This window comes from Manacus candei, unplaced genomic scaffold (genome assembly GCF_025592945.1).
Source record: "Manacus candei isolate 608988 ecotype Guabito, Panama unplaced genomic scaffold, ASM2559294v1 h1tg000007l, whole genome shotgun sequence".
In the NCBI taxonomy this organism is placed as follows: domain Eukaryota; kingdom Metazoa; phylum Chordata; class Aves; order Passeriformes; family Pipridae; genus Manacus; species Manacus candei.
In genome coordinates, this window is record NW_026138055.1 from 4,622,857 (window position 1) to 4,640,764 (window position 17,908).

The 17,908-nt window shown below is 40.0% G+C and overlaps 1 protein-coding gene across 4 annotated transcripts in view; it reads left to right on the forward strand.

Moving 5' to 3' along the window:
- RCAN2 (regulator of calcineurin 2) overlaps positions 1-17,908 on the forward strand; it is an 87,026-nt gene that overhangs the window by 39,657 nt on the left and 29,461 nt on the right. The window contains exon 1 of one of the 4 annotated variants that reach the window (XM_051811837.1): positions 3,937-4,428. The exons of the other annotated variants lie outside the window; for them this stretch is intronic. Coding sequence (XP_051667797.1) covers positions 4,342-4,428 — 87 coding nt within the window. The 5' untranslated portion in view covers positions 3,937-4,341. Of the gene's footprint in view, positions 1-3,936; positions 4,429-17,908 lie in introns of those variants that run through there. 4 annotated transcript variants of the gene reach the window in all.

A 17,908-nucleotide genomic window follows, 5' to 3' on the forward strand; every position in this document is an offset into this window, starting at 1 on the left:
GTCCCTGTCTGGAACAACATGGCTTATTTTCCTTCTGACTGGGGAAGTTTTCTGTCTTTTTAAAGGCTGATCCAAGTATAAGATATGATCATCAAGTGTTAATCATCAGTCTGGTGATGCTATGGGGTTACTTTGGGGCTTGTGAAGGAACAATACCAACTGGAATATTACTCTTGAGTTCTAGAACCTGTTGATACCTATACCTGTAACTGTGAAAACTTGGTATTTCTGTGTTTAGCCTAGTTATACAAGTGGGTCTCAATTGCTCCTAAATTCACCCCCCCCAAAATAATCACACATAGTGAGCAGTGCCCATTTAATTCTCTCCACAATTGTTACTATGCACAAAACCTGAAATTGATTGTGAAACTTCTGAGTGACTGTTCAAAACTCTCTACTTTCCATTCTCAGAATTAGTGATTGTGGTCTTAAACCCACTGTAAAATTGCTAGGGGATGGCAGTGGCATTGTATACTTTTGGATGCACTCACATTTGCATTCTGGTTCAAGTTATTTTCTTTGGAAAGGTGTTCCACCTCTGGTGCTTTGGCTCACGTCACAGAGCACTCTGCATGTTGTTCCTTCAGATGAACCTACACCAAAGGCTGCCTCCAGGGCTGCTTCTACTGTGCTGCTGCTGGCTTCCAGTCTGCAGGGCTTACTAGAGGCAGCCTGAAAGAATCCCTCTTGAAATAGGTAGAGTGTTGATGTCAGGTCCTCAGCACCAACTGTTTTACTTGGGAAAAAAAAATCTGTTTGTGCTGGTCAGTATTTATTAGTTATATATATTGCCTAGCCTTTAGCTGTCAGCTGAAGCTTTTTGGTGTATACATGATCTACAAATCCTTGGCTTAGCACCTGCCAACAAGGCTTTCCTTGGACTCATGTTAGTGCAAAAGCTGTGATTAGTAGAAGTTTGTGATCTGGAGAACCTACTCCATGAGTATCAGTAATATGCTGAAGTGTATGTGTGTCTATATCAATTTCTGTTTATCAAATCTGATACTTTTAAATATGCATGAAATATGGCTTCATTTTTTCTTGGGAGTTTAGTGAACTGAATTTGGCCAGACCCATCTAGAGCCAGAGTTATGAATTTTTTTTTTAAGAAATTGAGATACTTTTTTTAAAATTTGTTTGAAAAACAAGTCTCCTGAACTGTAGAAATAAGTCAATATTAATTAATTTTTAATTGTCCAATATTTTTATTATTAACATTAGATGAGGCTATAAGCAGTTGTAGAATGCCCTGAAAAAAAATTCACATAGGACTATGTCTTGATTTCAAATGAGAAGTGAGCAGTAACAAATAGAATATGACATATATTGAAAGATGTAAGTTGAAGTACTCAAAAGCTTTGTAGAGTTCTTCTGTTAGGTAATCTTTGTTTTTGAGAAGCAAAAACAACTAGGTTATCTTTGTAAAGAACCCACTAAAATACTCTAGTGAGCTAGAGTGGTTTTTAAGGGGAAGAATTAGGTTATGCTTTGGAATAGGCAAGAAGAAGCAAAAAATGACAGTAATTGTGATCTCAGTAAGGTTTCCTTACTCATATGGAGTGGAAAAATTGTGATGATTCTCTTTTGAAAGGAGATGAATAGTAGAAGTACAGGAAATAATCATGAAGTGGAACAGGTCAGTTTGCACATCAGGTACCATTTTTTGTAAGAAAATTAAGGCTATTGAAATTTATAGGTGACCGTTTTAAAAGTGAAAAAAAAAGGGAAGAAATTGTTATGGAATTATCAGTGTAGCTCTATATTGTCAGATCTTTTTTCCATCAATGTGGAACCACTCTCAGGCTGGATATTGCTTTCACTGTCAATGCCTTTACAGACCTTAGTGACCAGCATTGTCTAATTCCTGATCTTTTCCTTTTTAAAATGTTTGTTACGTTTTTGTCCTGTTGGTTCATTACTGCTAAAACTTTCAGTAGGCTCAGATGCATATGACTCATCTTTGCTTTCAGTGCTTCCTCCCAGCTCTTTGATAACTACTTACTACATTCTCAGTTTTCTGGTGCTGTGATTTTTCCATTGCTGTCTGCGTAGACCTTCACTCAGGCATCTCTATGGCTTTTTCCTCTGTTATCACGTATATATTATATTTGAATATATGAATAAAAGTTCCCCTAAACATGCATAAAAATATTAACTTCAGATTCTTTCTAAAAGGTGGTTTCCTATGGTTTATGAGAAATCTTGACAGTGATTAAGTAACCAGTGTACAAAGCAATTGATAATAATACACAATATGGATTCGTTTACTGCCTTGTGCTGCCATTACTGTTGGTTAGTGTAGTCTGGGTCTGTAAAATCTTTAGTGCTGGGATATGTTTCTGACCTGGGTTTGGATCTTAGTTTGTGATTACTGATGAGGAGATTACTATAAATGTAAGTTAAAAAGTGGGAAAATTATTTAATAGAACTTAGAAAACAATGTTCTGATAAGACATCTTGGCTTCTCTGTATCAGCATCTAACCTCACCACCTGCTGGCAGGGATAAAGAGTGTGTAACTGGTCAGAGAGTGGCCTGTCATCAGCTAATCTGGAATTCCCAGCACTTAACAAATTTACAGTGCTGGCAGAAGAGTAAGGCAAGAAGCTGGGTTGGCTGGAGGCTTGTCTGGAGCCACGTCTGCTTTTAGATCTCTGAATGCACAGTTTTGGTGCAAAAAACTTCATGTATTTTCCCTGTGTGTCTTCATTTTGAATTTCATCAAGGGTATGTCAGTTTGCAACCTGAACTGACTGTGGCTCAATGTATGTGACTGAGGGAGTTTTAGACAACCTGATTTAAGTGTCAGTAGCAAACTATGTGCAGCATCACAGAACGGGGTACAAGCTGCAACACCAGAATCAGAGTGGTTTGGTTGGAAGGGACCTTAAAGACCATCTTGTTCCAAACCCCTGCCATGGGCAGGACTAGAATAGGTTGCTCCAAGCCTCACCCAGCCTGGCCTTGAACACTTCCAGGGATGGAGGTGTTGCCAGCTTTTCTTGGCAACCTGTGCCAGTGTCTCACCACCCTCACTGTAAAGAATTTCTTCCTAACATCAAATATAAATGTTATAAGTATATCTGTCAATGAAGTGGAGTTAAACAGAGCAGTCTCTTAGACTGAGCTATCAGCTGTTCCTAGGTTCATATCAATAGTTACATGTTTTAATTCTGCCTGTTAATCTGATTTATCCATAAATGTCAATTCTAGACCTACAAAAATTACGGATAATTATGGATCACAAGAGTGAAACGGTAGAGGAGAAATAATGGTGCCAGTCTGGGATAAAGATCACTTTAGAAGTCCCAAATTTGTAGATATTTTATTTCTATAATTAAAAAAATAAACTTGCAAAGAATAAACACCTGAGTCAGCAGGTGTGAAGCCTCTTCAATTTACTCATATCTGTTTCTTTCAGTTGAACACTGTTATATTTGTGAAGGGTTAACCCCAAGGATGGATGGTATAGAGGCTGCCTAGTGCGGAGCCCTAATTTCAAGGAAATTTTCATGTTCTGTTCTTTGAAGGGGTATTGACTTCCAAATCACACACCGACATGCCTCTGATCTTCCTGGGGATGAGTCACAGTGCAACGTGTATGTCGAAGCGCTGGGATCAAATTTGCAGTGTGTTGATCACTCCTGATGATAGGACTAGATGTTCTCTAATCCCGTGTGTGGGGTTGTGGAGCGTGCCTTATTAAAAAAGAATACTTAAAGCTATTAAAACCAGAATGCTGAGGGTTTTGTTGATTTGTTTGGTTTTTTTTTTTTCATTAGTGTCCTGCTGTAGATTTTAAAGTACAATAAAGTAACGAATGCTACCTTGAGCTTGGTGGCTTTAAATGCTGGGTTAATTTACACTCAGAGCGGAGCTTTCAGTGTCAGGCGATCTTTTTTTTTTGCCAACATAAGCACTCAGCTGAAACAACAGCTATGACTCAGTTGACAGTGAACGCTGCTTGAATTGATTTAGTCCGAGTTCAGATTTAGCACATAATCATGTTCAATTTGATCCACCGTGCTGCCTAGAGATAAAAGGGTTGAAAAAATAGATTTAGCTTATGTCAGTCTTTGTGGTGATGTCATTGCCATGAGAGATGGAATAGCGCTGTTACTATGCTGTGCCTGCTCAGTTGGTGGGTGTACGGGGGAAAGGCAAGGAGCAACTCACTTTAGTGCAAAGAGCTCGTGCCGGAAGCTTGCAGTCATTGAGACAGAATTTTGGACTGTTCAATTGCAGTACTGAACTGAAGATTTTTTTATTTTATTTATTTATTTTTTTCTTTCCAACCGTTTGTTACTCTGAGCTTGCCTAACTCTGTGTTCAAAGGCGGGGGATGCCAGCCCGTAGCATGGACTGTGATGTTTCCACTCTGGTTGCCTGTGGGGTTGATGTGGAGATTTTTGCCAACCAAGAGGTTAAGGTATGAGCCTTCAGTTCTTTTGTTACAGATGCTTCTTAGAAAAGCCTTTGGGAGCAATAGGCACTTGAATGTAGCCATTCAGAATAAGGAGGCAGATGAGATTCTGCTGCAGTAGTAAAAGACTTGCAGTTAAAAAAAAAAATCTGTTAATTAGGAGAGAGAAATATGGGAGAGGAATTGTGCCTGCTTTTTACTGTGTTTTGATAAACTGAAAGAATAGGCTGGTGTTTACTCTTTAATGATATAAGAAATGGGTTATATAACTGACATCTGTGCACATGCATGTTTCATATTCATAAAAAATCTTTCATTGTTAATTTTGTCAAGTTATTTTTAGTCCAGTGTCACTTTTTAGATCAGTCTTGCCATAAATGTTATTTATCAATGCTGATAACCTTCAGATATTTTTACGCAGTTCAACAGTAGCTGTTTCTTTCCTTCAGATTCAAATCATGAGTGCAGGTATAAATTTTTGCAAAGGGTTAAAAGTTTGTAGCAAGTGTTTTGGTGCATCTGCAATGTAACAGAACACAAAAAGTTGTGCATCTTGCATATCATATGATTACTTGATAAACAGTGCTTAAATCTAAGGTTGGGCTCGTAGTCTCTTAATTAGACAACTGCTGTAGAAAAGTCATTGTGTGTAATTGCTTACTTTTGAAATCAATTATCTTTTTCATTTATTCTCATATTACTGCAAGAAAATCACTGCAAATTAAGTTTGAAAGAGGAATTTTAAGTATGCTTTTCACAGATCATCTGAAAGAGCTCACAGGCGTAATACAGTGTTATTCAGTAGTTTATTTAAAGGACAAAGGTACAGAGAAAATTAGTTTCTAATCTGATTGTTCTTAGTATTGAAAGAATGGAACAGGGTAAAAAGGATTTACAAATTGAAGGTCAAACTTTGAATCTCTGTTCTGTTTGATTCTGAATCAAACATTGAAGCCAGTGGAAATATCTGGAAATAAAACTACTTTGGTTTGCAAGAGGTTATGATGATTTTTATTTCCCTGTTAGTTTGTTACCAGGTGAGATCATGTATAGTTTGTACAAATGCTTTTGTGGTTGGCAGCAAGAGATTCTTCTTAATTTAAGAAGCTTTTCCCTAGCAGTTTCATACTGGATTTAGAGATGAAATAGTGAGTAATTCAGAGGAATGATTCAGATGAGCAGTTTTGCCTGCACTGGGACATGTTTCCTGTATTATTTTGAAGTAGTAAAATGTTCATCTGCTTATTCCTTTTTTCTTCTTTTTTTTTTTTTTTTAGCTTAAGAACATATTTTTTAACATATAGGATTTACACTTGCATTGGTATGAACTCATATCTGGATCAACTGTCTTTTATTATATGGTGCACGTTCAGTGTAAGACTATGCAAAGAAATTAAAGTTGTAGTGAGCTTCTTGTATCTTATTCATATTTCAGTAGCAATGAAAAAGCAAAATTTTGGCTTCCATAAATCAGCAGAAAGCATTCCATTGACTTAGGCAAGACTTTGATTAGCCTTATTTAAGCTGCAGCATCTGGAAAGTGTGGGCCAGAAACATGAGATAAAAGAGAACAAAAGGGTTACAGAAACATTGCAGTTGCAGGAATTGCAATCCCTTTCATATTACTTGGACTTCCTGTACCTTGCTTGCTCTGATTAAAACTACTGGGGTTTGTGTTTGGTTTTTTTTTTCCTTATGTCTGAATTAAAATGTTGATTGAAAAGACTTTGGGTATATTTACAGTGGGGACTGCACTGCAGACTGCACTGCAGCTCAGAAATGCTAAGTCTACTTTGAAGTTGCCTGGCTTAGATGCTGCCAGCAGTGTGTCCTGAGTGACCCAGAGCTCACTGCAGGCTCATTTTCACCCAGTTGTCACCAAACTGCTACCTAAGCCTGGCCAGCTCTGTGCTCATCCCCAGGCTCTCCACACAGCAGCCAGCAGTGTGGGCATCCTCCCTGTGAAAGTTTCAGTGCTACTGATAGTTTAAAGGTGGAGAGACCTACTGCTCTCAGATCACTCCCAGGAGACCTGCAGGGGAAAAAGAGGATTTTTTTTTTGTGTGTCTGCAAGAGGGGTTCACTTCAAGGTCGGGTTTTTTGTTGTGACAGTATGGTCCAGTCAGCATAAAAATGTTTCTGTGACTTTGATAGGATGGGGAACATCAAGCTTTAGGGTTAAAATGGGAAGAGGCTGTTTCTGAGAAGTGATGGGGATGGAAGTTGAAGTTAAAAGAGCAAAAGAAAGCACAGAAATCCTGCCTTCTCCCCTGCCCTGTTCTCCCATGAGTATCCACCGCTCTGTCCAGCCCTTGTGCAGGTCAGCAGGAAGGCACAAATAGCATTGACAGCTGAAGTCTAGGCTATTGTCCCTTCCATTTTCTTCTCCAATAAAGCTTTTCATGTAGGGGGAAGTTTTTTAGTAGGGAACCTTCTGGCTGTGTGAAGGGAACGTTCCTTCAGTGGTGGAACAGATACTAAAGATTTTACGATACATGTGGTGCTTGGGGAGATTTGCTCAAATGAACTCTTAGTCCTATAGAAGTAGTTCTCTGATATCAGCAAGGACTGTGTTTAGGGTTTAGGATATGCTTACAGCATATCTCACTTTAATTCTGTTTAGGTTCAGAACTGACATGAGGCTTGGGAGAAGGATACTGTCTGCAGTGAGACATTGTTCTCCCATGAGGCTTGGAAGAAGGATGCCGACTGCAGGGAGCCACGATTCTCCTGTGAAGCTTGGGAGAAGGATGTTGGCTGCAGAGAGCCATCTCTTTGCCACTTGTGGTGTGTGGTTTGGCCGCTCCTGGGAGATGGAAGGGGGTGCCAGGCCTGCAGTGGCACAGCTCAGTGTGTTCAGGCTCTGGAGCAGCAGCTCTTGCTGCGGGTGGCAAGGGGGACTCCTTGAAGTTGCCAGTTCTCAAGAGCACTGACCCTTCAGTGCTGGGCAGTTCTTACACAAAGCTGACACTCGGCATGGGGCTTGGAGCTCTCCAGCTTATTGCTGCTTTTCCACCTATGGAGGCGACCTTGTGGTAGGCACTGTGCTCTTAGCATCTGGCAGTCAGGCTTGGAAACACTCTTTTTTCCATTTGGCCTCTGGAACAGGGGAGCAATTGCTTAGTACTGAAGGCAAAGCTTTTTAGTTGCAGCATTTGGAGAGTCTCATCCTTTCAACAAACAAAGGTTTGTATGGCTGCCCTGGAAATGGGAGCTGGCTCACAGCACTGGCACTGTTGGTTTGTCATCCATGAACCCGTCCAACCAGCCTCTCAGTTTTGATCAGCTGCTGCTTTGAATTGTCTTTTCTAATCCAAAATTGGGTCAGGCTAATCAACATGTTACTGACTGTACAGTGCCTGTAGATCAGGAACTGGTGAAGTTGAGAAGGTGACCACAGAAATCATGAAGTACAGTTCTGCTTTGAAGTTCACCTGGATAATTAAAATTCTTCTTTCAGTGCCTCTAGATGATAATTTTATGTAATGATCTTTGTTATATAAGCAATTAGTTAATGAATATCTTGTTTCTTTCTAATAGAGAATTCCAGACATCACTGACACAGTGGCAGAGAATTTAAACTCATGCTTCTTACCCTAAGCAACATGTTCTTATATGATTAATTCTACATATTCCCTCTTCAGTCATGCTCACATGCACTGTTCTCCTCAGAAGCAAGGTAGGACTGGGACAACTTGGCACTAATGATCACATTTTTATCTGAAGACTGTAATGTAAAGTAATGTGGATGGGGCCATTATCTTAATGCAGGAAAAAACGACGTGGACATGAGCCAGGCAGCAAAAGGAAATAGTAGAAATAGTTTCACTGTTTTGACTGTATTGCTTTGGAGCATTAATCCCATTGGAGCAGGATCTCTGTCAATCTGTAAACTCATTACTCAGCTCCAGCGAGCACCCTGCTAATAGGAATTGTTTGGGATGGATGGGTTGGAGGTCAGTCACTGCCCTGCAGTTGCCTTTGAGGGGTTTAGTAGACTAAACTTCTGAGGTCTAGAGAGTAAAAGCACACTAGATGCTTGTGGTTTTTGCTTTCCACTTCAATTCTCTGCTTGTACAAGTGGCTCATTTACAAAGATGTTCTGAGGTTTAAAGTTTAACTGTTCTAAGATTAGAGTCAAGTGAAGAAAGCTGGAGGAAAAGGAGTGTAGCTGCCCCTCTAGATGCTGCCAGCTGTCCAGTGGCAGAAAGCTTGACTTGCTGGGAGAGTTGCTGGGTTTCTTTGTTTAAATTCTTCTCCTTAGCCACATGAGCTTGGTTTGTGGGAAGAGACTGTTGCACAGTCATAAGACTCCACAGACAGGCTATAAGGAAGGAACCAAACAACAGCATGACTACCAAAAATACCCTGATGGCTAGAAAGGTCTGCTTTATAACTTCTGTTGGCATTTTCTGTAGTTGGCAGTTATTTCTGTTTGCAGATAAGATTGTGTCTGTGAAATCTGCAGGATCCAATAGTTCTGCTGGAGAAAAAGACATAGGTGTCTTTTGATTTCTGCTTACTGTCTGTCTTCGTCTAGAGTAAGCATTAAAGAGGAGCTTCCCAGATGCCATAGTGCTGTTTCCAGCACAGTGACCCTACTGTGGGCTTCAGTGTCAGCCCTGAGAGACTCTGAGCCAGCAAACCTGGGGCTCACTGAGGTGCTGCTGATAACCTGTGTTACAGACATAGGTTAGGCTTTGCCTTTGTCCTTCTAACAGCCCCTTGTGAAGGCAACTAAACTCTTTAAGAAGTTTCTAAATAAGTGAAACAGTAGTAAGGCACCTAAGGTCATTATGTGCCCTTTGGGGTTACGTTCAATTACTTGTGTTTGCTTTTCCCTTGACTCAGAAGAAGGGAATGCTGCTGTTTCACCAGAGCTCAGTGGCAGCTGCAGGTTCTTATGCAGCTGGAATATGGACAAGCTTTCTGTTTCTCCTTCTTCACCCTTTTAATGCTAACAGGGAACAGGAGTTTTGTATTCTCTCTGATCATCCTTTCTGTTGGAAGTCACATGAAGGTATTTCCCCTTCATAAGGATAACTAGACAATGAGCAATTTCTCAAATGAAAATAAATAACAGCTAGAATGTGTTGGTAGAAGGTGCAGCATTAATCCAAGGCAGGTAATACAGTAAGATGGACCTTGTAATTATGCTGATAAATAGCCCAGCCTATGTGAGGAGCAATGAAGAGATGATGATTTTCTTCAGCAGATTTGAAGAATTAATCAGTACAGGTAAAGATTGAGGCACTTGTAATACAGATGTAAGTGTGATACTGATTTGTCATTGAATAATTACTTTGGCTGGAATTCCCAGAAGAACCTAGAGAGGTGAAGTATCCAAATTCTTTGTTTTTCTCAAAAAAAAAATAAAATCTAGGACATGTTTTCAGGTCTATAATGATCTAGTCTCATTCTCCTCTGAAGGTGCTGTACATGTGCACTTTTTTTGTCTCAAATTTTACTGATGCTGTTTGCTGCTGCTTAGCATGACTAAGCTTTGATACTGAGTGAAGTTGCAGGTTTTGAGGCAGAGGTCTGCACCAGCCTTGTATCTTTAATGTTTTTTTTGTTCATAGACTAATGTATATGCTTTATGGTTGGACAGTTCTTCCCTTAATATTTTCTAGGGGTGATTCTACCAAAAGCCTTAAATAATCTACTCAGTTCTGATCTTTCATGTGCTGAACAGCCTGTTTGCTTTGGAAGATGTTATCTAATCGTGTGCTGGCGTGCAGACAACTGTGACAGTGTGGTCTTGAGCAGAGAATTCTTCCTTGGCAAAGAAGAAGACTACCACAGTTTATCAAACACTTGGCTAACACACAGGCTGCCAAGGTCCAGAAACTGGCCAAGCAAAGCTTTCAGTCAGTGCTCAGTTGCTGGAAGAGTGTGTGTTTTCCATCTCCATATTTACAGTGGTACCAGCTTTGTGTGCAAGAGCTTTTCGTGAAAATTTCCCCCATTAATATGACTAAGTGTCAATAAGCACCTTCTCCTTGGAATTGCCAACAGAATTAAAATTTCCCCCTTGGGAGATTTCTGAGACTGTGCTGTCCAACCCTCCTTGAAGTAACTGTATTTATTGACTTCTTTTGTTGAGTCTTGACTCCTGTGTTTGTTGTAGGTCATACAGATGAGCCTCAGTTGATGCCAGTGTGAGGCACGACAACTTAGCTGCTCTCTGCACTAACTGCAATATAGAGTATTACACATTTAATTTTTTTTGACCAAGTAGTAAACTTCTCTCCTTTTTTTCCCTCATTGCCATTGCTTCTAAAATGCGTGTGCAGCCATTGAGTTTGGCTCCAATCTGTTTTGCATCTAGAATTCAGGTTCATTTTTGCTTTGTTCATGTCAGTTCCTGAAAGCACAGAGCACCTTCTCATAACATCAGTGTTCTTGTGATATGTTTAATTGTCCCCATGTGGAATTTCTGTTGTTGCTGAATCAAGGAGAAGCCTCTGGTTGTAGCAGCTCTGATGGAGTAAACACCCCAATTGTCCTTGCAGAATGGGAAACCAGCTGGACGGGCAGGGTGCTGCAGCAGCATCTCCCTGGCAGTGTGTCTGTTCTGTACACCTGGAGTTGTTGAAAAACCTCAAAGTGATGTTATAGATAAAAGAGATAAAATTCCAAGTATTCTCACTTGCAGATGGAGAATTCAGGAACCAGGAAGTAAGTTTTCTGATTAGGAAACTGGATTGGAATGTATCAGAGCTGGTGTAATTAGTAGCCCTTGGTTTTAACAATCAGGTTCTGTAGATATTCAGTCTCAAATGTTATTGAGCAGTTGGTGTTTTCCAGAGAGCAAGGAGCTTTGCTTACTTAATAGCTGGCTTTGGTTGGGGTTTTTTTTTTGTTGTTGTTATTTGTTTGATTTTCTAAGTAGCCCAAACTTGCTACTTTTCAGAATCTCCATTAGATTTTGGCAGCATCTGGATGGAGAAGCTGACTTTATCTTGCAGGGTGGCTTCATATTTAGCAGGAGCAATATCCTGCAGCATGGAAGAGCCTCCAGTTTTGCAGCACCAGATACTCCCATCTGTTGAAATAATAGTCACTGAGCTGAGAAACCCAATGAACCTGTTGTGCTCAGAGCAGTAGCAAGAGGCAGCTGTACAGGGGAATTTCTGCAGCTCAGTTTGTCACTCACAGAAGAATCTCTCCTGTAGTGAGTAATATGCTGGCCATGAAAAGGTGGAGGTGATTCATACAGCTGAATCATGCAGCATGACTTCTGCTGTGTTATACTCATGACTTGGCCAGAGAAGAGGTAACCTTGCAGAAATCTCACTTGTTCTTTTGTTCATGTAGGTCAGATGTGCTGGAGTGAGGCAGACGAACAATTTTTGGTAAAAAAACCCTGCTAATCCTCTCAATAAAAGACATTCCATTTATGGAGGAGATAAGAAGATTATTGTTTTATTAGCTGTACAAATCTTATTCAAGCTTTACCTACCTCAAGTTTCATCATCCTTTGCCATGTATTCTCTTGCCCGATGATAAGGTTCATTCAGTTTTGGCTACTTTTCCATGTTTCTTAGAGAGAACCAATAACTAAACCACTAAGAACAAAAGGTTTTTAATTGTCTAAATAATTACACCTATACTGGGAAATTTGTTTTAACCACCACTTCTCTGTGGCTGTTGTTTTGTTGTGGGTCCTTGCTAGTTGTGTTGGGGGTGATGTGATGTGTGTTGTGTTTTGTTTGGGGGATTATTATTTTATTTGCTAGTGTTGATACAAAAAACCAAAACCAAAACCCACCCACCATGAGAAATGGCCTTTTTCCCTCAAAGAGGAACAATTCTTTAAGAGAAGCAAATATCTTTAAGGGGCAAGTCAGAGGTGGAAGTCCTCCAAGCTGTGGTTTTAACCTGAGAAAGGAGGAAAGAAGTTGTTTAAGCAAAATGTGGCTGAAATGAGGAAGGGGAGCATAGGGTGTCAGAGGATGGAAGTTACTGTGAAGTGCTTCTGTGGTGAAAGACTAGGACTGGAGAAAACCCTTGTGGAGGCTGGGGAAGGGAAGGCAGGTTGTGGCAGGACTTCTGAGCGGGAGGGTGACAATGGCAGGGAAGTCAGGATGGAGGGAGAGTTGATGAAAACAAGAATAATCAATGGAAGACCAAGGTAGGAACAGATGACTTTGACTTCTCATGCTGTAGTGGAATTATTTAAAGGTAGAAGATGACACAAGATGCCAAAAAACCCCATTGATAGTCTAAAAAAAGGAAGAGTTCGTGACAAAGCTTTCAGCAGGCAGGTGTTAGCATCATTAAAACCTTAGTTAAATTAATCTTGACAGCTTTCTACTTTCCTGAAAGCATCTTCCACCTACAGGTAACAAAATCCCTTTATGAACTGTTACTCTGGGTTGCTGCTGCTCTTCTTTCAACACCCTCCTCAAAATTTTTTGCTGATAAATGTCTCACAAGGAATTAAATGATTGAACATGGATAGACTACATATGCATGCATGGGACAGAAAATATGTTGGAAAACTTACTAAGAAAATCAAATCTATTTTTTAATATATCTTATTCCTACCTTCTTTGTCTTTCTTTCTGCTTCATCCTTCTGGAATGCAAGAAGGAACTGTGTGTTTTCCCATGTTGTTTTTGTTCAGTGTGGTAGATGATATTAGAAATAAATAATAATTTTTAAACTGTTGAAAGTAAGTGATACAGTAAGATGTGATATATCAAATAATGAAAATGTTCTGTGTGCATTTGTTTGCAAATGGAGGTAGGTAATTTAATTTGATTTTCTTTTTTGATTTTATCAATTAAAGAAGAAATTAGTTATATATATTAGTATATATATATATATATACACATCCGTGCATAAATCAAGTGTGCAAAACCACAAAATAAATTTCAATTAGCAGAGGTTTTAAATAAGAACAAGGAAAGTTTTGTGATGTATAAAAATTAAGAGAAAAAACAATGTGCAAATCCATTAACACCAAGATACATAATGTGGGGGGAGTTATGGTGTGACTGATTTCATGTGTGTTATATAAAGGGCTTGAAAGATAAATCAGCTACATTAATAGAAAAAACCCCAACCCTAGTAGTGGCCAGAGCAGAGAAAAACTGCTAAAAGCACGTCAGTAAGACATTTATTTAAGTGTACAGGACCTGCTAAAATCTACCTAAGAATGCTTAAGGATGTAGTTGAAATAATTTTTTACTATATGAAATTATCTTTGAGAATTCATAGGTTATAAAGAGACTGCTGAGGATGGGAGATGGAAAGAAAGAAATTGCATTTGTGTTTGAAAGGATGGCAGGGAGAAAGGCCTGGATAATTACAGATTATTTTTATCTGACTTGAATTTTGGAAATAAGTTTGTAAGTACTTTGTAAGTAATTAGACCTGGATTGTCTAGACCAAATCATGTGAAACCAATATGCCTTCCTTGTTTGACAGGGCAGCACGATAAGTGTGATAAAAGAGATGGGGAATGTAGATATTTTGACTGAAACTTTCACATTGTTCAAATAATTTCCATAAGTAATCTACATTCTAAATATAATTTCCGCAAGGTGGGTGCATAGTTGTTTACAGGATGTCTAAACCAGAACCAGTTCATTCTCAAATGGTGAAGACATTTAAGTAGATAAGCTCACATGTTTCTTCCTGGAACCAGGTTGAGATTAATGACAGTAGTCAACAGAGAAAAACCTTAAAAAACATGTGGATGACAGTGTTCTGGTGGGGCAGGGTCAAAATTCTGAACAATCTTTAATTGAGCAACAGGATGAAATTTAGTGCAAAAGAGAACACCTGGAAAGAAATCAAAGACACAGCTCTATAAAGAAATCCTCATGTGTAAGCAGTTGTGTGATGCACGTATCTTGAGTTCTAGTGAATTGCAGTGGGTAATAGCAGTATTGTACTTCTGTGATCAAAACAAATGAAGAATCACTGCATGGTTTGGGTTCAAAGTGACCTTCAAATGTCATCTCTTTCCAACCCCTTGCCATGGGCAGGGACACCTTCCACTAGACCAGGTTGCTCCAAGCCCCATCCAGCCTGACCTTGAACACTTCCAGGGATAGAGCATCCACAGCTTCTCTGGGCAACCTGTGCCAGGGCCTCACCAATCTCAATGTAAAAAATTTCTTCCTTAGGTCCAATCTAAACCTGCCCTCTTTAGTTTGAAAACCATTGCCCCTTGTCTGTCACTACAGGCCCTGGTAAAAGGTCTCTCTCCATCTCTCTTCTATATCCTCCTTAAGTATTCAAAGGCTGCAATAGGGTTTCCCCGTAGCCTTCTCTTCTCCAGGCTGAACAGCCCCAACTCTCAGCCTTTCCTCACAGGAGAGGTGCTCCAGCCCTCTGATCCCTTGTGGCCTTCTCTGGACTTGCTCCAACAGGTCTATCTCTTTATGTCTTGTGCTGAGAACTCCAGAACTAGATGCAGGACTCCAGGTGGGTCTCAGTGGAGAGGAGTAGAGGGGGATCATCACTTCCCTCAACCTGTTGGCTCTTCCTTTTATACAGCCCAGGATGCAATTCCCTGTATGTAATTCATGGACACACAGGAGACAGTGCCTGTCACTTTTTTTCTCTCTTTGGTACAGTGATGCTGGACCACCACAACTGGTTTTCTGTGTGCTCTAAAGGAAGGCAGGTGACTGGAGAGGACATAGTGAAGCTGCAAGAACATTAGAAGCTTGGCAAAGAGGCCAGGGTGGCAGCATTTACACTCTTCTGTCACAGCTCGTTATTGGTGTGAGGGGTTATTCCACTTTTTGAAGTTGTTACAGAGCCTGGATTTGTGAAATAAAAATCTAGTCCCTCTTAGTGTTTGGACAGTGGTTTGCAAGAGACAGGTGCTTTCTAACTGTTGTCAAGCTGAGCAAAAACCATGGATATTGTTGTGGTGTTCTTGAGCATGTTGATTCTGTTGAGTGGCAGTTCATTAGTTTGGGTTCTGTGCTAATGTGGCCACTGGGCAGTTTAAGTCAGTTTAACTACGTTTGCTGTTGCACATGTGCTGTTTATCTCTGCCAACTGGTCAGACTATTCAGATGCACTGTTTTTTTTTTGGTCTAAAAATGAGATTTCACGTTGCGATCTTGTTTCCAGAGCCTAAGAAGAAAACCGCTGAAGTGTGAAATGTAGTACCTTTATCTTTAGAAACAGCTGATTATATTAGAGGAACTCCAGGGCTGTGTGACCAGCCAGCTTTCTGCAGGCGACTGCTAGTCCTTGAACCAGAATCTGAGAATCGTTGAACTAAAAAGAATTCTTATTAATCAAGACAGCTGAGAGTAAAGCCAAATGTTGGGCCGTAACAGTAATAAGCATACTGCTTATGTTAGGCAGAAATAAATAATTGGTGTACTTAAAATTTTAGAGGTTTGGGAAGTTGATGTGTTTTTGCCTGATTTTTTAAAATAAATGGATAAAGAGGAAAGATGTTTAGGTATCTACTTCATGCTTTTGTAGCAGATAACTAGACTGGAACTGTTGAAAAAGTGTAGTGATGTAAGCTACCTGCCCACAATCTTGACTCCCAAGGTAGGGATATTTTTGATGGTAGGGGAAAGAACTTGGCATACAGTAGCAGTCACGAAACAGGGCATTACTCAATGCATGCTGCATCCTAGAAAACAGTACACAGTATTTTTTCATGTCATTGGCTCCGTGTTTGCTAACATTTCTGCTTAAGCTTTAACTATATTATATAGTTTTATAGTTTATGTATTTTATAGTGAAACAGAAGCAGAGCAAAGGACATTAACAGTTTCAGAAAGAACAGTCTTGGATAAGGAGAATTTACTTTGGAAATAAGTAATTGGTGTAAGTATGGTAAAATGATGCTTAAGGGGCATGTACACTCGTGTGTAAAATGAAGTATGTGGCTGACAATGGGTGCAGATTGGTACCTAATAAACTACTCTATTTTAATGGTTTGGGTTGGAAGGGACATTGAAGATCATTCCAAACCCCTGCCATGGGCAGGGACACCTTCCACCAGACCAGGTTGCTCCAACCTGGGTTTGAACAGTTCCAGGAATGGGGCATCCACAGCTTCTCTGGGCAACTCATGCCAGGGCCTCCTCACCACCCTCACAGCAAAGAATTTCCTTCTTATGTCCAACCAAACCTGCCCTCTTTCTGTTGAGACCACTCACCTATAGGAAGGTACCCTTGTTGATTTATTCTCCCCTAAATGTTTAACATAAAATTTGAGGTGTATATGTAGAAAGTCCAGTTCTGTTGTGTTTCTGACTTGAGTATCCCTTAAAGAGAGACTGGACTCAGCTGAGGGACTTGTGGGATGAATGTGTTTACTTTTAGTTGATAATTTGCCCTTCTTAATTAAATACTAGTCTCCCACACTGATTAAGTACACAGTTTTCAATTTAAATTGAAAAGTGTAAACTCTATTCTTAAGGTTACAACTGATGCTGCTTCTGCTGTGCAGTGATGTGCAGCTGGGTGCAGGTACAATCCATACATCAGGCTGAGTGGTCTGAGAGACCCTCTGGTATTTGAAGATGAAACCACAGCAGTAAGCAGGTTATTAAAATTGCTTCCCATTATTTTGACTGACTAATTCCCCCAAAATGGGCAGTCCCACTTCTTCTCCTATCATTTAGAATCTATTTGCACCAAACTTTAGTGCTTTGAAAATCTCATTGACCTCAAAGTCAGACTCTTAGAGTCTACACTGTGTCAGGGCAGGTTTAGGTTGAATACAAGGAAAAGGTTCCTCACCCAGAGGGTGATTGTGCACTGGAACAGGCTCCCCAGGGCAGTGGTCACAGCACCAAGCCTGACAGAGTTCAAGAAGTTTTTGGACAATGCTCTCAGGCACATGGTGTGACTCTTGGGGAGTCCTGTGCAGGGCCAAGAGTTGGACTTTGATGATCCTTGCAGGTCCCTTCCAGCTCTGGATATTATCTGATTCTATATGTCTGTCTCCAGCATGACACACTGGCACAAGGGCATTCACAAGACACCTTTCTCTGACACACAGGCAGTGTGAAACAGTGCCACAGGGCAAGAAACTCTGTGGGATACTAATAATTTTTATGTGTCCTACTTATTTAAAAAAAACCATGTTCATAAAAAGAAGAAAATCTCCTTTTGGTACCACTCTGCTTGCCAGTCACAGGACTTGTGCCTTCTTACTCACTGCTCTGGATCTGTGGAGAGCAGCTTCAGTTTCATAATGCCAGTCCAGCATCTTTTTAATATCATGCTGTTACTGATATATTTTTCACATCAGGAAATGAAAATGATTTTGATGAAGAGCAGTTCTAGTTTTAGCTCTAAGATAGGATTAGTCTGCTTTCCAATTCTTGTTTCTAAACGAAATCTGTGCCAACTGGAAATTATCCAGTTGGTTGAAAAATGACATGGGAGCAGCTCGGTCAGGAATATTTGCTTTTTTACCCTGGGGTTTCTTCCATCTGCCTAATAAAACAATTATATCACTGTAAGACTGAAATTTCCTTGT